Genomic DNA, 20,320 nt, shown 5'->3' with positions numbered 1-20,320 from the left:
TTCCTATCACAATGACATCTGCACAGAACTGCACTGACATTTTCTTTACATTGCCTTGACATGGGTTAGATACAGCTATAAAAACATCATCATTGTCTTAAGCTCCCCAAATGGTGTAGGCAGCATCACCAGGAAATGCAGGAAAACATACAGCCAGTCCCCAAGTTATGAATGAGTTACGGACCAAACACTTGGCCGTAACTTCAAATGTTTGTAAGTTGGACCTCATTGAGTTACATTGCAAATGCGCTGTTCATAAGCGCGGGTCGCGTTCGTAACTTGGGGACCACCTTGTACAACCACTTAATGGGAGGTTTGGTTGTAAATGTGAACGACTGTAAATGGACCGTTCGCAACTTGGGAACAGGCTGTACAGTAACCGCAAAGAATTATGACATTGAAAATAATGCCTGACAAATTCCTAGTAGGTGTTACAAACTGTAATTAAATGACAAACACTTGCCTTATGATTGGCAACAGTGCATCTCAAATAGGAATCTATGTTTTATTAATATTATTACTTTTTAGCTATGGGTCAAGGTGCAATAAAACTGGTGCATGGATGTGTTAATGACACCTCTTTGCACCCTCTGGCACTGTTTGCTCTGCTGACCTCACACAGCAGAGCTGCTTCCATTCCTAGCAGGAACTCCTACAGGAGATCAGCATGCTGGAATGTTAGAAAGGGCTGAATCAGTGAACTCCCTCTCCATCAGGCTGCATTCCGTTCCCAGCAGGTTAGTCCATCCTGAATTCCTTTTAGGATCACATCAAATCAGCTGATACTTCATCCTGATATTGCTGGGAGTTATTTCCCAGTTGGTAGTAAAACTGAACTTCATTTTAATGAGAGCAAATGAAAAGGAAGTGACATTGAACTTGAAAGCAGCTGGTAGAACCTTGGCTTAATGCAAGACCTCTGCATTGAATACGTTAGAGCCACAAAAGGCAATGGGCAAAAGCAGAGGTCAGTGTATGCAGGTTATTCAGTAAATGTAAAGTAACATAGCCAGGGAGACAAAAGAAAGCAAATCATACTCTGAATGCAATTTGCTCAAGGAAAAAGAAGGGAAAGGACCTGAAGGAAATAGTAAGTAATAATAATCTGAAAGGAAGAACTCAGTTTTGGTTGGTGGCAGCAGCAGCTCAACATATGCAAATTGTTGCATAGCTCAAGGAATGAAATGGCTAAGATACATTTTGGGTCAGATTGTGTCTTCTCAGAAATTCCTAGCGAAGTCAATCAGAACTGTGTGACTAGAAACTTTTGGAGAGGTACAGGAAACACTGAGTATAGATAAAGACCTCGATATTCTGCAAGGCTACGTCTAGACTGGCATGATTTTCCACAAATGCTTTTAACAGAAAAGTTTTTCCGTTAAAAGCATTTGTGGAAAAGAGTGTCTAGATTGGCATGGACGCTTTTGCGCAAAAGCACTTTTTGCGGAAAAGCGTCCAGGCCAATCTAGACGTGGTTTTGCGCATGAAAGCCCCGATCGCCATTTTCGCCATCGGAGCTTTTTTGTGCAAAACGGTTCTCAGTTGTCTACACTGGCCCTCTTGCGCAAAAGCATTTGTGCAAGAGGACTTTTTCCCGAACGGGAGAATCATTGTATTTGCGGAAGAACCCTGACAACCTTACATTAGCTCGTCAGTGTTCTTGCGCAAATTCAAAGTGGCCAATGTAGACAGTTGGCAAGTTTTTCCACAAAAGCATTGCTTTTGCGGAAAGCTTGCCAGTCTAGATGCAGCCCAGGAGTACTGCAGAAAGGAATCTAGGGGTCTCAGTGTGCTAAATATGAGTCAACAGTGTGACACTGTAGCAAAAAAAGCAAACATGATTCTGGGATGCATTAACAAGAGTGTTGTGAGCAAGACAGGAGAAGTCATTCTTTCGTTCTTCTCTGCGCTGATTAGGCCTCAACTGGAGTATTGTGTCCAGTTCTGGGCATCATATTTCAAGAAAGATGTGGAGAAATGAGAGAGAGTCCAGAGAAGAGCAACAAAAATGATTAAAGGTCTAGAAAACATGAGCTATGAGGGAAGACTAAAAGAACTGGGCTTGTTTAGTTTAGAAAAGAGAAGACTGGCAGTGGGGACATGTAGCAGTTTTCAAGTATCTTAAGGGGTGGTGCAAGGAGGAGGGAGCAAATTGTTTTACTTGGCCTCTGAGGATAGGACAAGAAACAATGGGCTTAAATTGCAGCAAGGGGTGGGGGGGAAGTTAGGCTGGACATTAGGAAAAGCTTCCTAACCAACAGGGTGGTTAAACACTAGAATAAATTGCCTAGGGAGGTTGTGGAATCTCCATCACTGGAGATATTTAAGAGCAGGTTAGATAGACATCTATCAGGGATGTTCTAGACCAGTGATTCCCAAACTTTTCAGCATCAAACCCCCTTTTTCATTTTTTGAGAAACACTCCCATCCCCCAATAGCAGCAAAACTTGTTGAGCAAAAAAAAAAAAGGAACTGACGGGGGCCAAAAAACAAAAATAGCGGCACAACTTGGGGGGGAGGGGAATTGATAGGGGGTATAGAAAATTCAGGAAGGTAGAAGGAATCAGTAAGTATCTGAAGATTGGGTAGTTAACATACTTCAGATACTTACTGATTCCCTCTACCTTTCTGAATTTTCTATACCCTCTGCTCTCTGTCTCTCCCCCCTCTTTTTTTCCTCCCTACCCCCTTCTCTCCTATTTATTTTGGGTCTGCACATCCTAAACTCAGAACTCCAGTCATCCGAAGAAGTGGGCTGTGCCCACAGAAGCTCACGATACCATCTACATGTTCTGTTAGTCTATAAAGTGCTACTGGACCATTTGTTGTTTTTTTCTGTACAGACTAACTTGGCTATCCCCTGAAGATTCTTGTTGTAGAAGTTTAAAGCCAGGGTTTGAAATGCCTGAGGGGGGATGTCTCTTTATACATCCTCCAGCTGGCTTGTGGTATATGCTCAGGACAGCTCAGAAGAGAAGGCAGGAGTATGTCTGCTTGGCCTGTCTTCTAGTGAAAATTAGAGTATCCTCAGGGCTGTTGTGTTTTACACCGGCTGCCAATGGCTCCATGGGGCCATTAGCTCAGCCAGGCCCAGTCCTAGGTTCTATTTCTTGGCTAGGTCCCCTGGACCAAAAGCTGGGAGCAAGGGTACTACAGCAGTTCTACGCTACCTGGGAAAATCTCAAGTGGCCATTTTCACATCTTCCTAGAGCAGATCCCCTTTTCTGGTCTGCTTTATTGAGTACATGCTACTGCCAGGGAACCATCCCCCCACAGAAATGCAATGTGGACAAGAACTCTGCCAGTTGCTATACCCTACTAAGCCCTGCACTGATGACTCATAAGCATGTGATGCTGTGTTGGAAATAGGTGCTGGGGTTTACATATCACTATTGCACATAAATTCTACTGCTAATGAGTTATCTCAAGTAGATGACCAGATTAAAGGAAACCTCTAGCAATCTGACACCAATGTAGGCTTTATTAGCCCATTCTCTTCACCTGAAAAAGTTGCAAAGAAACCATGAATTGGAGTTGTGTAGTTCACTACTGTTTTGTGTAGTTTACTTGTATAGGCCTGGTCTACACTAGGACTTTATATTGATTGTAGTTGCACATAGTCGACTTTCTAAGTGATGCGGCCACACTACCAAGCCTATTGCATCTCCCTTAGGTGCTGCTGAAGTCGATGTCTGTACTCCTGCTTTTCTCCAGGAGTAATGCTATTCCTGACCTTTCATGGTCAAAGTGATGCTAGTGTAAATGCAGCATTGCCAGAAATTCAACACCATTGGCCTCCATGAAGCCTCCCACAGCTCCCCCCTCTGCCTATTGTTGAACTCCTCTTTGCTGGGGTCCTGGCTGCCCATGTTCGGCTTCGTGAGCGTGGGGTAGGCTGCGTTGCCCAGGATCACAATGGGCATTTCCACCTCTCTGACTCTGATTGTCTGGTCAGGGAAAAACGTGCCAGTGTGCATCTTCCGGAAGAGGGAGGAGTTCCTAAAGATGCGGGCGTCATGCACCTTCCCCAATCATCCCACCCTGATGTCAGTGAAATGGCCTTTGTGATGCACCAGAGCCTGCAGCGCCATGGAGAAGTATCCCTTGCAGCTTATGTACTCTGAGGCACGGTGGTTGGGGACCAAGATGGAGATGTACATTCCGTCTGTGGCCCCACTGCTGTAAGGGAAGCCTATTGCAGCAAAGCCATCCACTATGTTGTCCACATTTTCCAGAGTAGCACAAGGCTATTGATCGCCTTGGCTACTTGTATGAAAACAGTCACCACTATAGATTTCCCCACTGTCTGTTGAGACAAGCTTCCATAAGGCAATGGCCATGTTCTTCTCCATTGTCACAGCGGGTCTCGTGGGCACCTGACCACAGGGGAAAGCCATTTGTACTGTTCCAGGAAGGTGGCCTTGCGCACTCGGAAGTTGTGCAGCCACTGCTGATTGTCTCATCCCCGCATCACAATGCGGTGCCACGAGTCTGAGCTTGTCTCACGATGCCAGAACTGGCATTGCACTGTGTCTGGAGGACTGAGTGGTGGCTACACTAGTAAAAGCACCAGGCCTTGCCTGAATGGGCCCTCTGTGCCACGCCAAGCTTCATCCTAATGTTCTTCCTTAAAGAGCACCATGTGTACGCTCTCGAAGTACAGCGCCATGAGGCGCGCCATCACACACATGGGTATGACAATGCTTTTGTGCCAACTGGGCTCCATGCTCGCGGTGCTATGCCATCCATGCAGGCAACCAGGGCACCTATAGGCATGAGCACAGTGTGTCCCTTTTATGTCACATGAGGGGGGAGGGATTGGAGAAGCGCCTTCCGGGACACTGCCAATGTGAGCCCCTCTAACAAACCGCAACAGAGTTTTGGATCCAGAGGGCACCAGAAGCATAGCCCAAACTGCAAAGCTATGCATGGCGCCTTGCTCTTAGACTCAACAGCAGGCTCCCTAATGAGGATGCACTATTTTGGACAATATTTAATTCTTGCCTGCAATTAGGACATGGAACTTTGATGTCTCAAATTCGGGTGTCCAGAAATCGACCATGTTAGATTTGACCTTATCTCGTAGTGTAGATGTGCCCGTAGACATACATGAAACCCCTGTATAAAGTAATCAGGTGATAATGACTATTACAGAGGTTTTATCCTGCATGCTTTGTCTCATCTCCAGGCCCAACTTTAGCCCTGGGTCTATGCCAAGTGAAAGCCAGAGAAGACCCAGATGCACAGTTCCAACAGCAGTAAATCCACCTGTGCTGAAATCTGGCTGCACCATCTCCATTGCTGCACAGAAAGAATGCAGCTAGAAAATGCATTGGTTCAGTACATCCACTGAGCAGGGATGCCCTCCTTCAGGAAAGTTCTGTGGGCAGGCAGAGAGAAGCAATGTTACCTGACCTTCTTTAGAGTTCATCTAGCTTGAGGTATAGACCATACTAGGTTGCATAATTTACTGCTGTTCCAGCTTGGTGAATGTAACGTCTATCAAAAGTTCCTTAGATGTTTTATGGCACTGGGAACAAACTGAAAGGTCTGACCCTTGTATCTGCCCTAAGAGCCTAATTCTGCATTCTAGTGATCCTACAAAACTCTTTAACACACACGCACACACAATTTTATTTTTATATTTAATTGTAGTAGCTTTTTCCCTAGTAAAGATAATGATCCTAATCAGATTGAATTAGATACTGCATTTAGCTATGGCATGTAAGTGCCAGATTTAGTGGCATTTTTTCCCTACCAAATAGTTTATTTTGAAAAATTGATGTGTGTCTTGGGCTTCTAGAGAAACTGGGAGACATCTGAAACTATACAGGATGCAGCCAACATACTTGTCAGGCCCCTGTGCAAGATAGGGGCCCCAGGTCCATGGCCCTGGAAGTGGCGGGGCCTTGAGCAGAAGGGCAGGGTTGGGGTGAGCTTCCTCCAGCCAGCCCTTCAGCACTGCCCAGAGCGCATAACCCAGGGCTCTGGCAGCAATTGAAAGGGTCCAGGCCTCCAGCCACCACTTCAATAAGCAGTGGCTGCATCCAGGAACTCTGGGCCCTTTTAAATCACTGGACCCCAGGGCAGCTGCCCCCTTCCCCCTCCCAGTTGGGCCTGACAGGGCGGGTGAGACTTGAACTTTGACACTGAACAGTGAGAAAAGGAAAATAAACTCGTCAATGTTGCCATTGCAAACCGTTATTTGAAACAGATCTTTGGGATATTTCATGACAAGAGAAGCTGCCTTTTGTGAAGGCATGGCCTTATTATGACAAGTTAAATGCAGAATTGCATCTGGCCCCACTGGGTCATATGGAGCTTAGAAAAACACAGAACACTTCAAGCATGCCTACACTACCTACTGGAATCCAGGCTTGTGGACTTCGCATTTCCAAGGCCACATTTGAGCAGGGCGCAACATGTGATTTCCACTTGCTCTAGGCAGTGTTATCTGTAAGCGGCATGCTTGTGCATCCGCTCAGGAGGGAATCAGCTGGGTGGCATTTGAATAACCTCATGCCCACAGCTAAGGGTTTTGTTTCTACTTGTGGTGCACATTCACACATGCCTTGGTGCACAGACAAAAATTTATTCCACACCTGGATAGAAACAAAATCTGCACATAGATGGAAAAGATGAGCTGGAACATTGGCTGAAAGCCATCTTTGCAAGGGGTGCAGAGTGTGACCATGATTATAACCCTACCCTCATGCTGCCTGACCACAATGCATTTGATAGTGCTAAATTAGCACAATGCCTGTAGCCTCATTCTGACTGTATGGTGGCACGAGAGACAGGCAGAGGGATAGAATGTGCCTTGCATTCATTTCCCCTTTCCTCTGCTCAATCATGCAGAGCCAGCCAGGGTCGGGCACAATTAACCAAAAACAGGCCTCTCTCAAGCAATTTTTAATCCCAGTTGTTAGTTGGCTAATAAGAGAAAAGTTTCCAAGTAAATTCTAGCAGGACCGCTTAGAAAATCCTGGGAAAGACCTGTCATGCCAACTTCACGCATACCAGAACAAAACCTGTCTACACGGTTTTTCCACCAAACCACTTGGGGGGGGGGGGGAAATTGCTTAGAAGAGGGGGTTTCAAAAGGTTTTTCTGCATTGTATGTGATCCTTAGCTACATTCAAGCCTCTTTTGTCTGATGCATCTGGCAAATATATCATAATACACTAAATTTCCAGTAATATAATGCAATTCACCCACAGGGCTGAACATTTTAAAAAGGATGGAAGAGACAGAAGTAGCAGCCTGGCTATGACATGGAGATGTTTGTTTAGAATAAAACTGAAATTGTGTCTGAAAAGGACCCTCCTGCACCTTCATGACTTTAGTATCTGTAGCTGTTCTACAAAATCAGGGCATTAGTAACATAAAGTTGGGCATAATCCTGCCTCCATTTTCCATTCTTAAGTGACCAAAATAATCTTCAGTTCAATACAGTAATCAGCTGTGTCATTCAGAACACACTGGGGGCAATTCTCTCTTACCCTTGCTACCCTGCCAGTTCCCCAACATCTTCCACCTGGCTTGGCACCTAAAAAGTATAAAACAACATTCAAGTATTTTCTTAGAGACTGAGAAGAATGGAGCCCAGAAAGGAGGGAAAATGAGTAAAGCAATGTTTTACCCAAACAGCACAATTAATACCCAAGTACAAGCAGACTTGAGAGGATGCATGTTTAGTTTTCAAAGCAAGCAGAGAGAGACATTTAGATTCAAATCGTATTTTGAATATCACAAAACATTAGAGTTTGGGTCTCTTTCCTTCCTGATGCCTTGAAAAAACAAAATTTTTAGTCAAGTAATCAAAGGCATTCCTTTGTCAGATAAAATTGTTTCATAATATAAACAATATTGATTATCTCAGTGCTTTTCCTCTAATAGGCTATTTTAATGATCAGTCACCTTGAAATTGCCCCTCAGATCCACAACATCATAGATTATAGGTTGGGATCAACTACCTAGTTAACAATAACTCTACTGTGCAAGAATCTCATGCACCCAGTTATCTTGTACTTTAAAAAGAACCTGAATTTTCTTGAATTAAATTAACAAGGTCTTAACTGGAGAACTAGGCTAGAAGGTCTCAGTACAGTCTAGTCCAGTGTTTCTCAATCTTTTTTTTATAAAGTACCCCCTTTAAAAAATATATATATATAAATATATATATATATATATATATATATATATATATATACCCCCAGTACCTACAGTTTTCAGACACACAATTTTTTTCTACCATTGCAACACATTTGTTTAAACAACTTAATCATAGCCGGGCAAGTGATGAAATTTTTGGGTGTAAAAAATACAAAAATAATAAAGCGCTATAACACTTAAAACAAAAATTCAGTTTTCTACAAATTTCAGTTGTGTTGATGCACTCCCCAGACTTCTCTCAAGTACCCCTAAGGCTACTTATACCACTGGTTGAGAAACTCTGGTCTCCTTGGAAGGAGAGAATGTATATTGTGACTCTATGAATCTCCAGTGCAGCTTCTCTGAAATGCGTCCTTTAAACAAATGTCAGATCCAAACCGCTAGATTTTTGGTTTTGGTTTTAGAAAAAAATAGTTGAGCTGATCTGATGTGAACTCATGAAATGACTTGGTTGGACTCAGTCTCTTAAATGAGCAATTTACTCCAGGCCTACATGGCACTGCTTCTCCCTGCCCAGCAGCCAGCACAGTGGGCAGTGTGTATTGCACCCTGGCAAAGGGTATGTAGCAGCAGCAACACCCCCCTCTGTATTTCTGGACGCCTTGTATGGGTTTGAGGTGCAAAACCCTTGGGAGCTCCCACTTGGATGGTACATCTCTAAGGGTATGTCTACACTACCCCCATTCCACGAGGAGTAATGGTAGTTCGGACTAGGAAGCCTAGTCTGAACTACCTAGTTCGTGCCGCATGTAGCCGCGCGGCACAGGGTTCGAACGAGCAGGGATTTAAAAATGGTGGCTCCCAGTTTATGCAAATGAAGCCCGGGAAATTCAAATCCCGGGCTTCATTTGCAAGTACGGTATGCCTACATTACCCTCCTAGTTTGAACTAGGAGGGTAGTGTAGACATACCCTAACAGCCTTCTGCCATGCTTTGAAAATCCCCTCGGTCCCAGAGAAAGTGACTCTCCTCTGAGATAGGCTTAAATCAATGGTGCCACACTGATGTAAAACCAACAGAAGCAAGAGCAAATGGGGCCAGGTACCTCTCAGCAAAGAACAGAAGAGGAAGTGCCAGAAGAAAGCAGTCATGCTTTAGAGAGGGGTGTGTTATTGTGCCCTAGATGGCAAGATTGTCCATAAGTAGCAGCGAGCAGCACCGTTGCTCTCGTTTGCTCCTTCCATGGGGAGGAGAAACTGCTGAGGTTGTGTGATGCCAAGTTAATGCCTCTGAACAAACATGCCACACTGCGAGTTGATAGGTAATCGTTGTGTGGCTGTTCTGTGGGAGAAGCCGTCATATTGCCGGGGTGTTCAGTACAACCAGCAGCTCCTGCTGTAAGGTGCTCACAGGAAGAGGTAGGCTGGGATTGCATAACAATAACACGGTAGCAAAAGAAAACAATAGAAAACAGTAGCAGCCCTCACTCTCAGGAGCAGCTTTCAGGGCTCACAGAAACTTCATGAAATGAAGACACTCATTTAATAACCAATTCTGTCATTTGGTTACAGAATCACAAATGTCTTTGATTCTCAAGTGGGTCCTAAATCACATTTTCAAATTAAAATGTTTTTCAGTAGTTGCTGATATGCAAATACGCCTTGCATAGGGCTTCTGCTGCAGTAAATATATTGTTAATTTAGTTTCTCTGTTTCTGTGGGTACAAGTGCATTTGAAAACAAAATTGGCCTTTTCCATGGAAATGGAATGTTTTGAATAACTGACTTTTTTTTGTGGTGATGGTGGTGCTGGTTACTATGGCAATAATCTTGATTCAAGATTTAAAGCTGCAAGTGGTTTCTATAACAACATGATAGGATGCTCTGGAAACCCAACTGAAGTAAACAGATTCAAGAGACACGTAATCTTAACTGTTTTATGACCACATTGTTAGCATTTTCCTAGAGCTCACTGACGTGCTTGATTGCTTGACAGAAACATGTTTAGACCTTCTAAAGTATCAGTTTATTTTGGAAATAAAATAAGCAGGTATTAATTCTTAATTGTGCACAGGATCTGATCCAAGAAAGTCAGGCCCTCTTATGGGCTATGTCTAGACTGCAGGCTTCTTGTACAAGAAGTTTTTATCAGAAGAGATCTTCCGCAAAAACTTCTTGTGCAAGAGCACATCCATACTGCAAAAGCGCATCGGAAAAATGATGGGCTTTTGCGAAAGAGGGCATCTAGACTGCATGGACACTCTCTCAAAAGTAAGCACTGATTGGTATGGAGAGAATGGCCACCAAGGCATCTGTGCTTTTTCCTTTTTCCTCTTTTTGCGCAAACCCACCCCTTTCTTGTCCACACACGCATTTTTTGCGAAAGAACTCTTTCTCAAAAAGGTTTCTTCCTCGTAGAAAGAGGAATACTAATTGCGTAATTGTTCTTTCGATTCTCTTGTGCAAAAACGCGCTTGAGGTGTGGACGCTCAGTGAGTTTTCTCTGCTACTCTTATCTGCTTGTGAAGCAAACCTGAATGTGAGCCAAAGCCATCTATTTTTGCTAAGTCACCTGACAAACTGAAATGGTGAGAGAGGCCAATGGTGTTGTGTTCATCTCAATGCATTATCACCTCTGAAAGCTAATGGGGGTCTCTCCACATGTCAACGTGGTTAGCTCTTCTGCTGCTGATCATTCATGTTAGCACAAAACCCCAACCCATGTTTGCAAAGACTGTGGGCTGAACTTGAGTGGAGCAGCGCCCAGTTTCTGATGTTCCAATATACTCCCTGCTCAGCACCACTTGAACTGAATTGTAAGTCTCATCTATCAACCAGTATGTGTGCTGCAGCAGGTCAAGGAATAGTAGGACATGTGAACAGCTCCATGGTAGGTTTAAGGCTAAGCATTCGGACTAGAAGGGCATGTCTGTGACAATGTGTTAGGCAACACTCGGGGATGGTGACCCTTCAGATGAACAATGCAAAGCTGGATCTGTTCAATATGAAATAAAATGTCAGGGCACAGACAGACTGTCAGTCTGCCCAGCCTATGTTACAGGGCAGTGGTTATTTACAGGTTTGAGAGAGAGTCGCACTAATTTAACCATTGTCATTTGAATGTAGCAGATGAGTGAAGCAGTAGCTATGTATTCAATAAAGGGGAATGTGAAGCCAATTAAGTCCACTGCCAAGCACCATGCGCTTGTCAATGCTGATGACTTTAAAGTGATTCCAGGATCTAGTTGTCTTCTTCCCCTAGGCAATATACCAACAGCTTTAAGACAGTTAGAAAATATCTGTAGATTATGTGAGAGGACCTATAGCAGTTGGGGCTGAAAGCTCCGGGGAAGATCTGGGCCCTTCTCTAGGGAAAAAAAAGCAGACACTCCTGAGGAATGGGTTTGCTAACAACCAGCATCTGTAGGCCATGATGAATTCATTAGCACTGTCCAGGCCTGACTTGAGCTCACCTGAATGTGATTAACTAGGCCTTTAGTCACTGAAACTTACTAAAAACCTCTTACCACTAGTTACAGTATTTAGCTACCTTATGGAGAGGTGTCCAGAAAGCACAAGTCTTTGCTGAAGGGTTTATTTAGGATTACGTGTATGTAGCAGAAACAACCCAGCAGAATTCTGCAGGGCAAAGGATATGTTTGCTTCCTCTGACGACTACCTACACGTCTAGGGTTTTGATAAAGAAAACTGTGACCTAATCCTCTTCCCAGTAAGTGATTCTCGTTTATGAAGTGCCCCTCAACAGAAGGTGCTACAGAAGGGCATATTATGAAATGCTGCTGTGGTCTAAGCACAGAGACAAGTCTCCTGACATGGGTCCCAGGCCCATCTCTGCAGCTGCCTCAGCCCATGGCTTTGGCAAGTTCAAAGCAGGCCCCCCAATGGGGGGAGGCGGGAAGAGGGGACAGTTGCCCCAGGGCCCAGCAATTCAAAAGGGCCTGGAGCTCTCAGCCACTGCAGCTGCTACTGCAGCAACGGTGGCGGCCAGAGCCCAGTGTGCCATACTGCACACGCAGGGAAACACTGAGGGCTGGTTGGGGAGGCATGGCACTCTCCAGGCTGTGCTGAGGGGCTGCCTAGCCCCAGCCCTTTCTGCTCAGGCACCACCCTTTCCAGGGAGCGTGGAGCAGTCTCCTCTTCTCCCCCCCCCCCCCCCCCGTCACCTTGCCCAGAGGCCCAGCTAGGCTGTCAGCCCAGCCGTGCTGAATGCCAGACACTATAAGTCAAACCAGAGGCAAAACCAGCCAGGGTGATGAGAGAGAGGGATGGAAACAGTGTATGCTCAGAGCTGCCCATTTTGTCCTGGACAGTCTAGGGAATCAGATTCACTCCTATGATTTGCCCAAGCACAACAGTCAAAGGGTCGGGGGAAGCAATTTGGGGCACCAGGTCAGTGCTTCTATATTGAGGTGAGCATTAATTTTTGATGGGGGGCCACTCCAAGAGGGCCGTACTCTTCCATGATATCAGTGGAGGAGATGTAGTGTCTGGGAAGGAGGTTGGGTGCAGGAGGGAGAGTGGGGGCTGGGATGGAGTTTGGGTGAAGGAGGCAGTTGCGACCTAGGGCAGGGGACTGGAGTGCAGGGGTTTGAGATGTGACCTAGGGTAGGAGGGTATTTGTGATCTGGAGCAGGAGATTGGGTTCCAGATCTGGGAGGGGGTATGAGTGTAAGAGGGGGACAGAGGGCTTGGGTATGTTGAGTGGGAGGGAGGGGCAAAGGGCTGGGGTGCCAGAAGCAGGCTGTGGCCAAGAGACTTACCTGCCAGCTGTCAAACTAGCATGCCTGCCTGCAGAGCTTAAAATGTTTCCCAGCCAGCCTGCCTGCCTGGCCATGTGCTTCATGAATGACTGAGCTGAGGAGAGGGAGCACAGTTCTTCTTTGCTGCCTGTTATTCCAACAAGCAGTTCCCATTGGCTGGTTTCTGGCTAGAAACCAGCCAATGGGATTGTGCTGGGGGCGGGGTGGCTCTTGAGGTGCTCCTGAAACTTCCCCCCTCCCATCCAGTTTAAAAAAAGAAATGGAGCCCTGAAGCCGCGTTTCTGCATGGTGCGCGGGGCTGCGGGGAAAGCAGGGAGTCTGCCTGGAGCTCCCCTCTGTCTCCATGGGTAGATCCAGTGACTTGGTGGGCTGGATTGGGCCCGCAGGCCTTATTTTGCCCAGGCCTGTTCTATATCCTGGCAAGTCTCCACCCACTTGTCATATGGTCACAATGACGAAAGATGATCTTCTTTGCCAGTATATTTAAAAAACTCCCAGGCAAGGCGAGGCTTCAGAACCCTAGCCTGGCAAAGATTCAGAGACTAACTGGAATCAAAGTGAGAGTAGACCATATCCACCTTCTCTACAGGCAAAAATCAGTCCCATCTAACTTACTCATACCAAATAGTAATGGGTAAGGCCACTCTCCAAAGGTGACTCTGTAACAGCTGTGTGTCTACTGCGTGTGCAGGTTGTACTGTGGGATGCACAGCTGGACAAGTGAGTCAGTGCTGGGATTGGAGCCTAGCTGATTAGGGAACAAAGGAGCCTGGGTTCAGATAAGTCCTTACCCATAATCACAGGAGATGCTGGGTGAAGATTAAGGAAGAAATCAGCATGTGTTTTGTGAACAAAGTGGATGAGTAATTCATCTTATTGGGGGGCAGAAATGTTTCCCCTTTGAGCTTGCAGCCATTCATTTTGAGGAGATAAGAATTGTTATTAAGACCTAAATAGAAGCAGAACTGAGGGAATCATTTACCCAATTGTGTCTGTTTATTTTTCGCTTTTAAAATATATAACTTATATGCTTAATAATTCCCCAGACCCATGAACCCTTTAACTCTGAATAGGCCAGATGTTAGAAGAAACTGATCCCTACAGCAAAAGTATCAAATGTGGGATTTACTTGTGCACCTAAGGACCCTAGGAGCACAAATCCTATTGCAGGTCCATGGAATGCCTGACAAGTCACTTCTGAAAATCCCATCCTAGATTCTTCATCTCTTTGGTGGTGTTCCATTGATTTAACCTTGGTCAGATTTGGCTCTCAGATGCACAGGACTATGCATTCATAGTCTGATAAATGACATTGTGTTGCAACATTGCACTGGTGAATACTGGCCACTGTGGCAGAAATCTCTAAGAAGAGAACATGGTACGTTTGTCAGTGTTGATGGGTCTTATGCTCTCAGCTACACAAATGCAACCCTGTTAACCTCAATGAGCTTACACTTATACAAGTGAAGACCTGTCCCCTTTATTTCTAAAGTTTCTTAAATATAGCTAGTTTCTTCTAATTGTCTCATTAATATTGCAGATTTTCACAATTTCTGGTAGTATGGGTGATAACCAGTAGGTGGCAAGCTTTGCTGCAAAGAATTTAGTGTAGAAAACCCAGAGTATCCATAAATCCCATCTTTATGAAGTGTACTGCCAAGCTTCTCACTTACATCAAAAGGCCTTTAACCATGGGGTAAAAGGTTTGGCACTAATTTCTCTAGTAATTAGATTAATGTGGTTATGTTTTAAAGAGACTCAGATAATCACTTCATGTGTCAATCAGTCTAGATTTAAAATGATCAGTGCTTTGTTTGAATTTTTCTAATCTTAAACATTAATTTTAAGAATCTCTGTCAGAGCAAGTCACTAATCAAGTGATCTTAATTGGTTGAGAATGCAAAAAGCTCATTCTCTGCAGTGCTTAGTTTGGAACATGTGAAGACTCAGAAGTTCTCTCTTAGATAAGGCTGCCAAAATCTAGCTCCCAAGAACATTAAAAGGTTTCTTCAGTTGCCCTGCTCTCCTTTCCCTCTATGTTCATTGAGGTATTATTCTCCTGATAGTGCCATTTAGCACTCAACCCGAGCATCCAATGCACCCATGTCCCTTTCTCCAGGGCCTGAGATACTCACACCATAGGTCACATCGTGTTCAGGTGGGTGGGGACAGGAGTAAGAAGACCTTTGAACCTATTCTCTCCTGCCCCATATATACTCACCAGCACCCCTGAGCTTGTGTGGGCGGGGAGTAGAGGGGAAGTGATCCACATCAGGAAGAGGACTGTACACAACTTTTTTCCCTCATGGAAGAAGATGGTTATGGCAGGAACCAGGACAAGACTGTAATTCAGAGGGTGGATTTTCAAAAGCACTTCAGGAGCCTTGAGTGTTGTGCTTTCAAAAATCCCATAGTTTGCATCACAGCCTGGTCCCTGCTGTGCTACTGGGGCATCATGGATACACGGGGCTTCTTATTGAGAGCAAATTGCCAGTCTAGCTTGTAGAGCAGGAACACTGCTGTGTGTCAGATTGAAACGGGAAAGGAAGTAATTATACAATATGGACAATGCACCAGGGGCCAGAGCATGGAATATACTCTGTGTAGAGGCTAGGTATGTAAATGGGTAACTGGTTAACCAGAACCTGGTCTAGCTGAAGCAGCCCCCTACTCGTGGCACGCCAGAGGTGTAGGGCTGCTGCAGGCCTGCCAGGCCCACCATACTGTGCTATGGGCCGCAGGCCAAGAGCTGGCAGCCCTGTGGTTAACTGTGTAACTGATAACATTTTGATTGGTTAAATGGTTAATATTTGTAGACATTTTTTTACATCCCTAGTAAGGACTAGAAGAGGGCCCCTTCAGGTCTGTGCTGCCCCAAGAATCACTACTAGAAGAAGGATGGGGGTGCAGGGCAGATGAGACTGCTTGGTAAGAATCCATCTGCCTACCTTTTTAACAGGAGAGACTGCCAAGAACGGACCATTGTGTATAGATTCTTCCAGTCTGCTGAAATGCAAATTCTTTATCCTGGTCTGCAAAGCCATCTGAAGGGAATGACTGCATCTCTATCCAGTATTCTGTCTGCTGAAAGTGGCCAGTACTGGATGCCCCAGAGGGAGGGATCACAACAGGTAATCCTCACGTGATCCCTCCCCTGTCACCCACCTCCAGAGAAACAGAGGCTGGGGATACCATTCCTACCCTTCCTGGCTAATAGACATTGATGGAACTAACCTCCATGAATCTATCTAGCTCTTTTTTGAACCCTGTTAAAGTTCTAGTCTTCACCGCATCTTCTGGCAAGGAGTTCCACAGGTTGACTGTGCACTGAGTGAAGAAAAACTTGTGTTTTTTTTAAACCTGCTGTCTATTAATTTCACTTGGTGACCCCTAATTCTTATATTGTGAGAATAAGTAAATCACTTTTCCTTATTCACTTTTTCCACACCAGTCATGATTTTATAGACCTCTATCATATCCCCCCTTTGTCTTGTCTTTTCTAAGCTGAAAAGTCCAAGTCTTTTTAATCTCTCTTCATATGGGACCCATTCCAAACCCCTAATAATTTTTGTTGCCCTTTTCTAAACCTTTTCCAATGCCAATCTAGAGGCGACCACATATTCCTTGGGACTATACAACTAAAACCCAAAGCAAAGCCTGTGGGAGAAATAAAGTGCCCAGTTCTTAGTGAACCCATAGGGCCCTTTATGTTGCTCTGACGTAACCCAGATAGATATGTAGACTGTCATTCCAGGGCCGACAAAGAAATTAGAGAGAGGTGACAGCTGAGCCTGATTCCCTTTAAAGGGTCAGCTCACCCATATACAATGGACAGCATATTATTGCATTCCACCATCCATTATCAAGTAGATACAATACAACAAATATATACCCCAAAAAAGGCTCCTATGATGTATTCAGACCAGGACAGCAACACAGATTAATACAATATGCATTCTCTAGCACATAGGCATCTTTTTTGTCTCTTGATTCATTAGTCTCTTTCTGAAGGGTCCAATCAGCTTTATTTAGTAGCTTCTCAGCCAAGATGTGACAGCATCTTTTTTCTGTTGTATAAACATGGATTTTCCCCTCTGGTGGTATACTTTTTTTTTTTTTTTTTAAACACAGCTTTACTAACTCCAGAGTGAGGCACAGTTCCAGGGGAGCTATTTTTGTTCTGTGTCATTCGAACATTGACTAGACATTACAGTATTGTTTCATATCATGGTGGCAATTGGTTGCAAAAAAGTTGCAGTGGATAAAATTGTAATCATAATATTGCAAGTCAAATGTCTCAGTCTGATCAGTAACAGTTTCAACGCTATACATGTGTTAAGCTTTGAATATCATTCTATATCTATATCTTATAACTCTGTATCTTCAATTTTCTTCCATGTGCTGTGTGTGTCAATATCTAACCACCTCTCTTCACTGTTTCTCCTCATTGGCCATGACTGGCTGTGACCTTTGATCCATTATTGTCTAAAGTCTGTGTTAGGATTGCCAACTGGCATCCTAGTAAAAGGCTATCACAGAATTGCTTCCCCACACTCTGGGTCAGCAGTCCAGCTCTGTTCAACAAAGCACATAGGGACAGGCTTACGTGCTTTGCTGACTAGTGATGAACGTACACATGCACTTAAATGCTTTGTTGAACTAGGGCCACCTGGGGAACAAACATCCTGCAGCAATAACTCTGCACCTATTGACACCTCTCTAGTGATACCATCACAACTTACAAACTAAGCTGGGTTAGTTGGGTCAAACCTGAGTGAGAGAACTTGGAGGTGCTGCAGAAAGTTGCACTTGAAGGGATTCTTTCCTCTGAAATAATGCCTTGTGATAACAGGCAATGAGCTGCTTCCTTTTGGAAGAGACACAGTCTTCTCAGTCCTAACTATTAAGGAGCAAGAACGTTCCCATGGCACTCAGTAAGAAGAGTGTATTAAGCCAGGTAGTTCAGTTAAATTTCAGTTTACCTAAATTCCTTGCTCTGTTTCAATGGGATAAAGTATTCTTCATTTCTTGACCTGAACTGATGCTCAGTTAAATAGTTGCCATGTCTCCCTTCTCCAGTGGTGAATGAAAGGATCTCTTTGTGTATCAGTTAATTAAAAACAGGTTGGGGTCCTTGAAGATGGTCCACTTGATGGTTGCCTGTTCTGTTCACTTCCTCTGAAGTACCTGGCATTGGCCACTCTCAGAAAAAAGGATACTGAGCTAAAATAGATCTTTGGTTTGACCCAGTATGGCCGTTCTTCCATGTCACTATGCATTCTAAACCACTGGCTGATGGTGCTAATGTTCACTGATGATTGGTCACCATTTTATTATTGGTCCTAGGTGGTAAGTTTTCAAATCCTGCTGTCACTCCCAATCATCTTTGGAAAACAAGGGTAACAGGAAATTATACTCTGTTCATGATGTGGTTCTGTTGTGTTGGTGTGTTGTTGTTGTTCTGTATTAATTAATTCACAGCCACCTCCTACCCCACTTCAAGCAACCAACTCTATTTTCTTTTCAGTGAGAATTACAAGAGAGGTTGATTTTAAGACAAAATTATACTAAAATCTGTAGCTGTCTCTAATTTCTTTAAGCTGCTCTACAAGTTTCTCAGTTAATGTTTGTGTTTCTTCCTAGAGTCACTTAGCATACGAAATGATTCCAGGTGCCTGTCAAAGTCTTGCCAAAAGAACTCTACGTGTGATGCTGCAACTAAGGACAATTCCTGCCGTTGTGTGGACACAATTGACATTTTGGAGGAAGACTGCAATAAAACTGACGATCCTTGCTCCTCAAACCCTTGTCTTCAAAATGCTACCTGTTTAAGCATGGCAGGAAACCTCAGCTTTACTTGTGAATGCCCAACTGGGTACAGTGGAACTACCTGTGAATTTCCCATCAGCCTCTGTGACACAAGCCCTTGTAGAAATGGAGGCACTTGTCAGCAGGGTCTGGCTGGCCCGATCTGTGTTTGTAGCACAGGATACACGGGCAATCTGTGTGAGACCTATTTCAATGTGTGCACTTCTAATCCCTGCCATAATGGAGCATTGTGCAGGGAAGGAATTGATGGGTACTCTTGCTACTGTGTCCCCGGTTATCAAGGCAAGCACTGTAACATAGAAGTGAACGAATGTGTTTCAGACCCCTGCTTGAATGGGGCTACCTGCCTGAACCAGATAGGCAAATATGACTGCATCTGCCCTGCTGAGTACACGGGTAAGCACACTTAAAGACATCCTTTGTGTTTTGATACGCAGAGCAACGTCATGTGCAAAGATATCTGTCTCACTGTTTGTTTATTCACATTTCCATAACAAAGTTGGATCAAGTTCCCTACTAGGTGTTGTTGCTTTATGGGTTATCACATCAATTTTAGCTAGCGGTGCTAGGGATGGAAGGATTCAGGAAATTTCACATTGCACCAAATCTACAGAACATTAGACGAAGATCAACCTACTGCACAGACTTTGAATAAATTTCCTCTTACAGCAACTTTCTTAAACTGGATGTGCTCAGAATGCTGCACTTGTTTTGCTAATCAAATAAAATCACGTGCATTATATCTTCGGGTACCAAATGTTTCAGATCTTCAGAATGAGATTCCCCTGGACTGGGTTGATCTGAAAAGCATGCCTGGCAAGGCCCTTTGCCATTTGCATTTACTTTTCAGGATCCCTCTTCTCTGCCTTCACAGTCCCTTCTCTCTCATTTTCTCCTCTTTTTCAGACTTTTTTCAAATACTTGGTTCAATCTTTTTTTCCTTTCCCTCTCTCCATACCCTTCCCAGCTGACAGTCATCTTTCTACTTCTCCACTATATTGGACCTTCTTGATTTTGATTGGACCTTGATGTCCACTTGATTTTTCAATCACTCTCTCCCACAGCAGCTTATTTGACTTTGCACTTCTAGTTTCTTTCTGTTGTCCCTATTAGCCCATGCAACATACTAATAGCACATACAGGTGACCCCTGCACTTATGACCTAATAGGTTCCTGAGAACTGTCATAAGTCAAGTCATCATAAGTCGAACCCTTATTTCCCATAGGTGCAATGTTATAAATGGCAGTTCTGTTCCTGGAAATCCATTTCATACCCTAAAAATACCAAAATTAACTACAGAAATGGAGGAAAACTAAACTAAATTGTTCAAATAATGCACAAAAATAACTAAAAAGTGAAGACCTATGCGCAGTTCAAGCAACAGCTGCAGATTGGCGCGTGTGACTGACCTTGTGTGTTTCCTGTTTTGGGATGACACGTGGAGTCTGCGTCGTGTGCCGCGTAAATATGAGCTGCGGATGTAAATTGGAGGGTTTTAGGAGCTATCTCTCATGAAAAAAATTATCATAAATGTGGGGAGTCATAAGTCAAGGGTCATCTGTACTCTGGCCAGTAGAGTCTCCTACCACACAATT

The 20,320-nt window shown here is 44.3% G+C and overlaps 1 protein-coding gene across 1 annotated transcript in view; it reads left to right on the top strand.

The window, feature by feature from the left end:
* Positions 1-20,320, top strand: part of CRB1 (crumbs cell polarity complex component 1) — a 173,655-nt gene that overhangs the window by 45,460 nt on the left and 107,875 nt on the right. The window contains exon 2 of the mRNA XM_075936696.1: positions 18,539-19,120. Coding sequence (XP_075792811.1) covers positions 18,539-19,120 — 582 coding nt within the window. The remainder of the gene's footprint in view (positions 1-18,538; positions 19,121-20,320) is intronic.

Source organism: Pelodiscus sinensis, chromosome 9, assembly GCF_049634645.1.
Source record: "Pelodiscus sinensis isolate JC-2024 chromosome 9, ASM4963464v1, whole genome shotgun sequence".
NCBI classification, from domain to species: Eukaryota; Metazoa; Chordata; order Testudines; family Trionychidae; genus Pelodiscus; species Pelodiscus sinensis.
The sequence above is the reverse complement of the archived record's forward strand: the minus strand, read 5'-3'. Positions and strand labels throughout refer to the sequence as shown.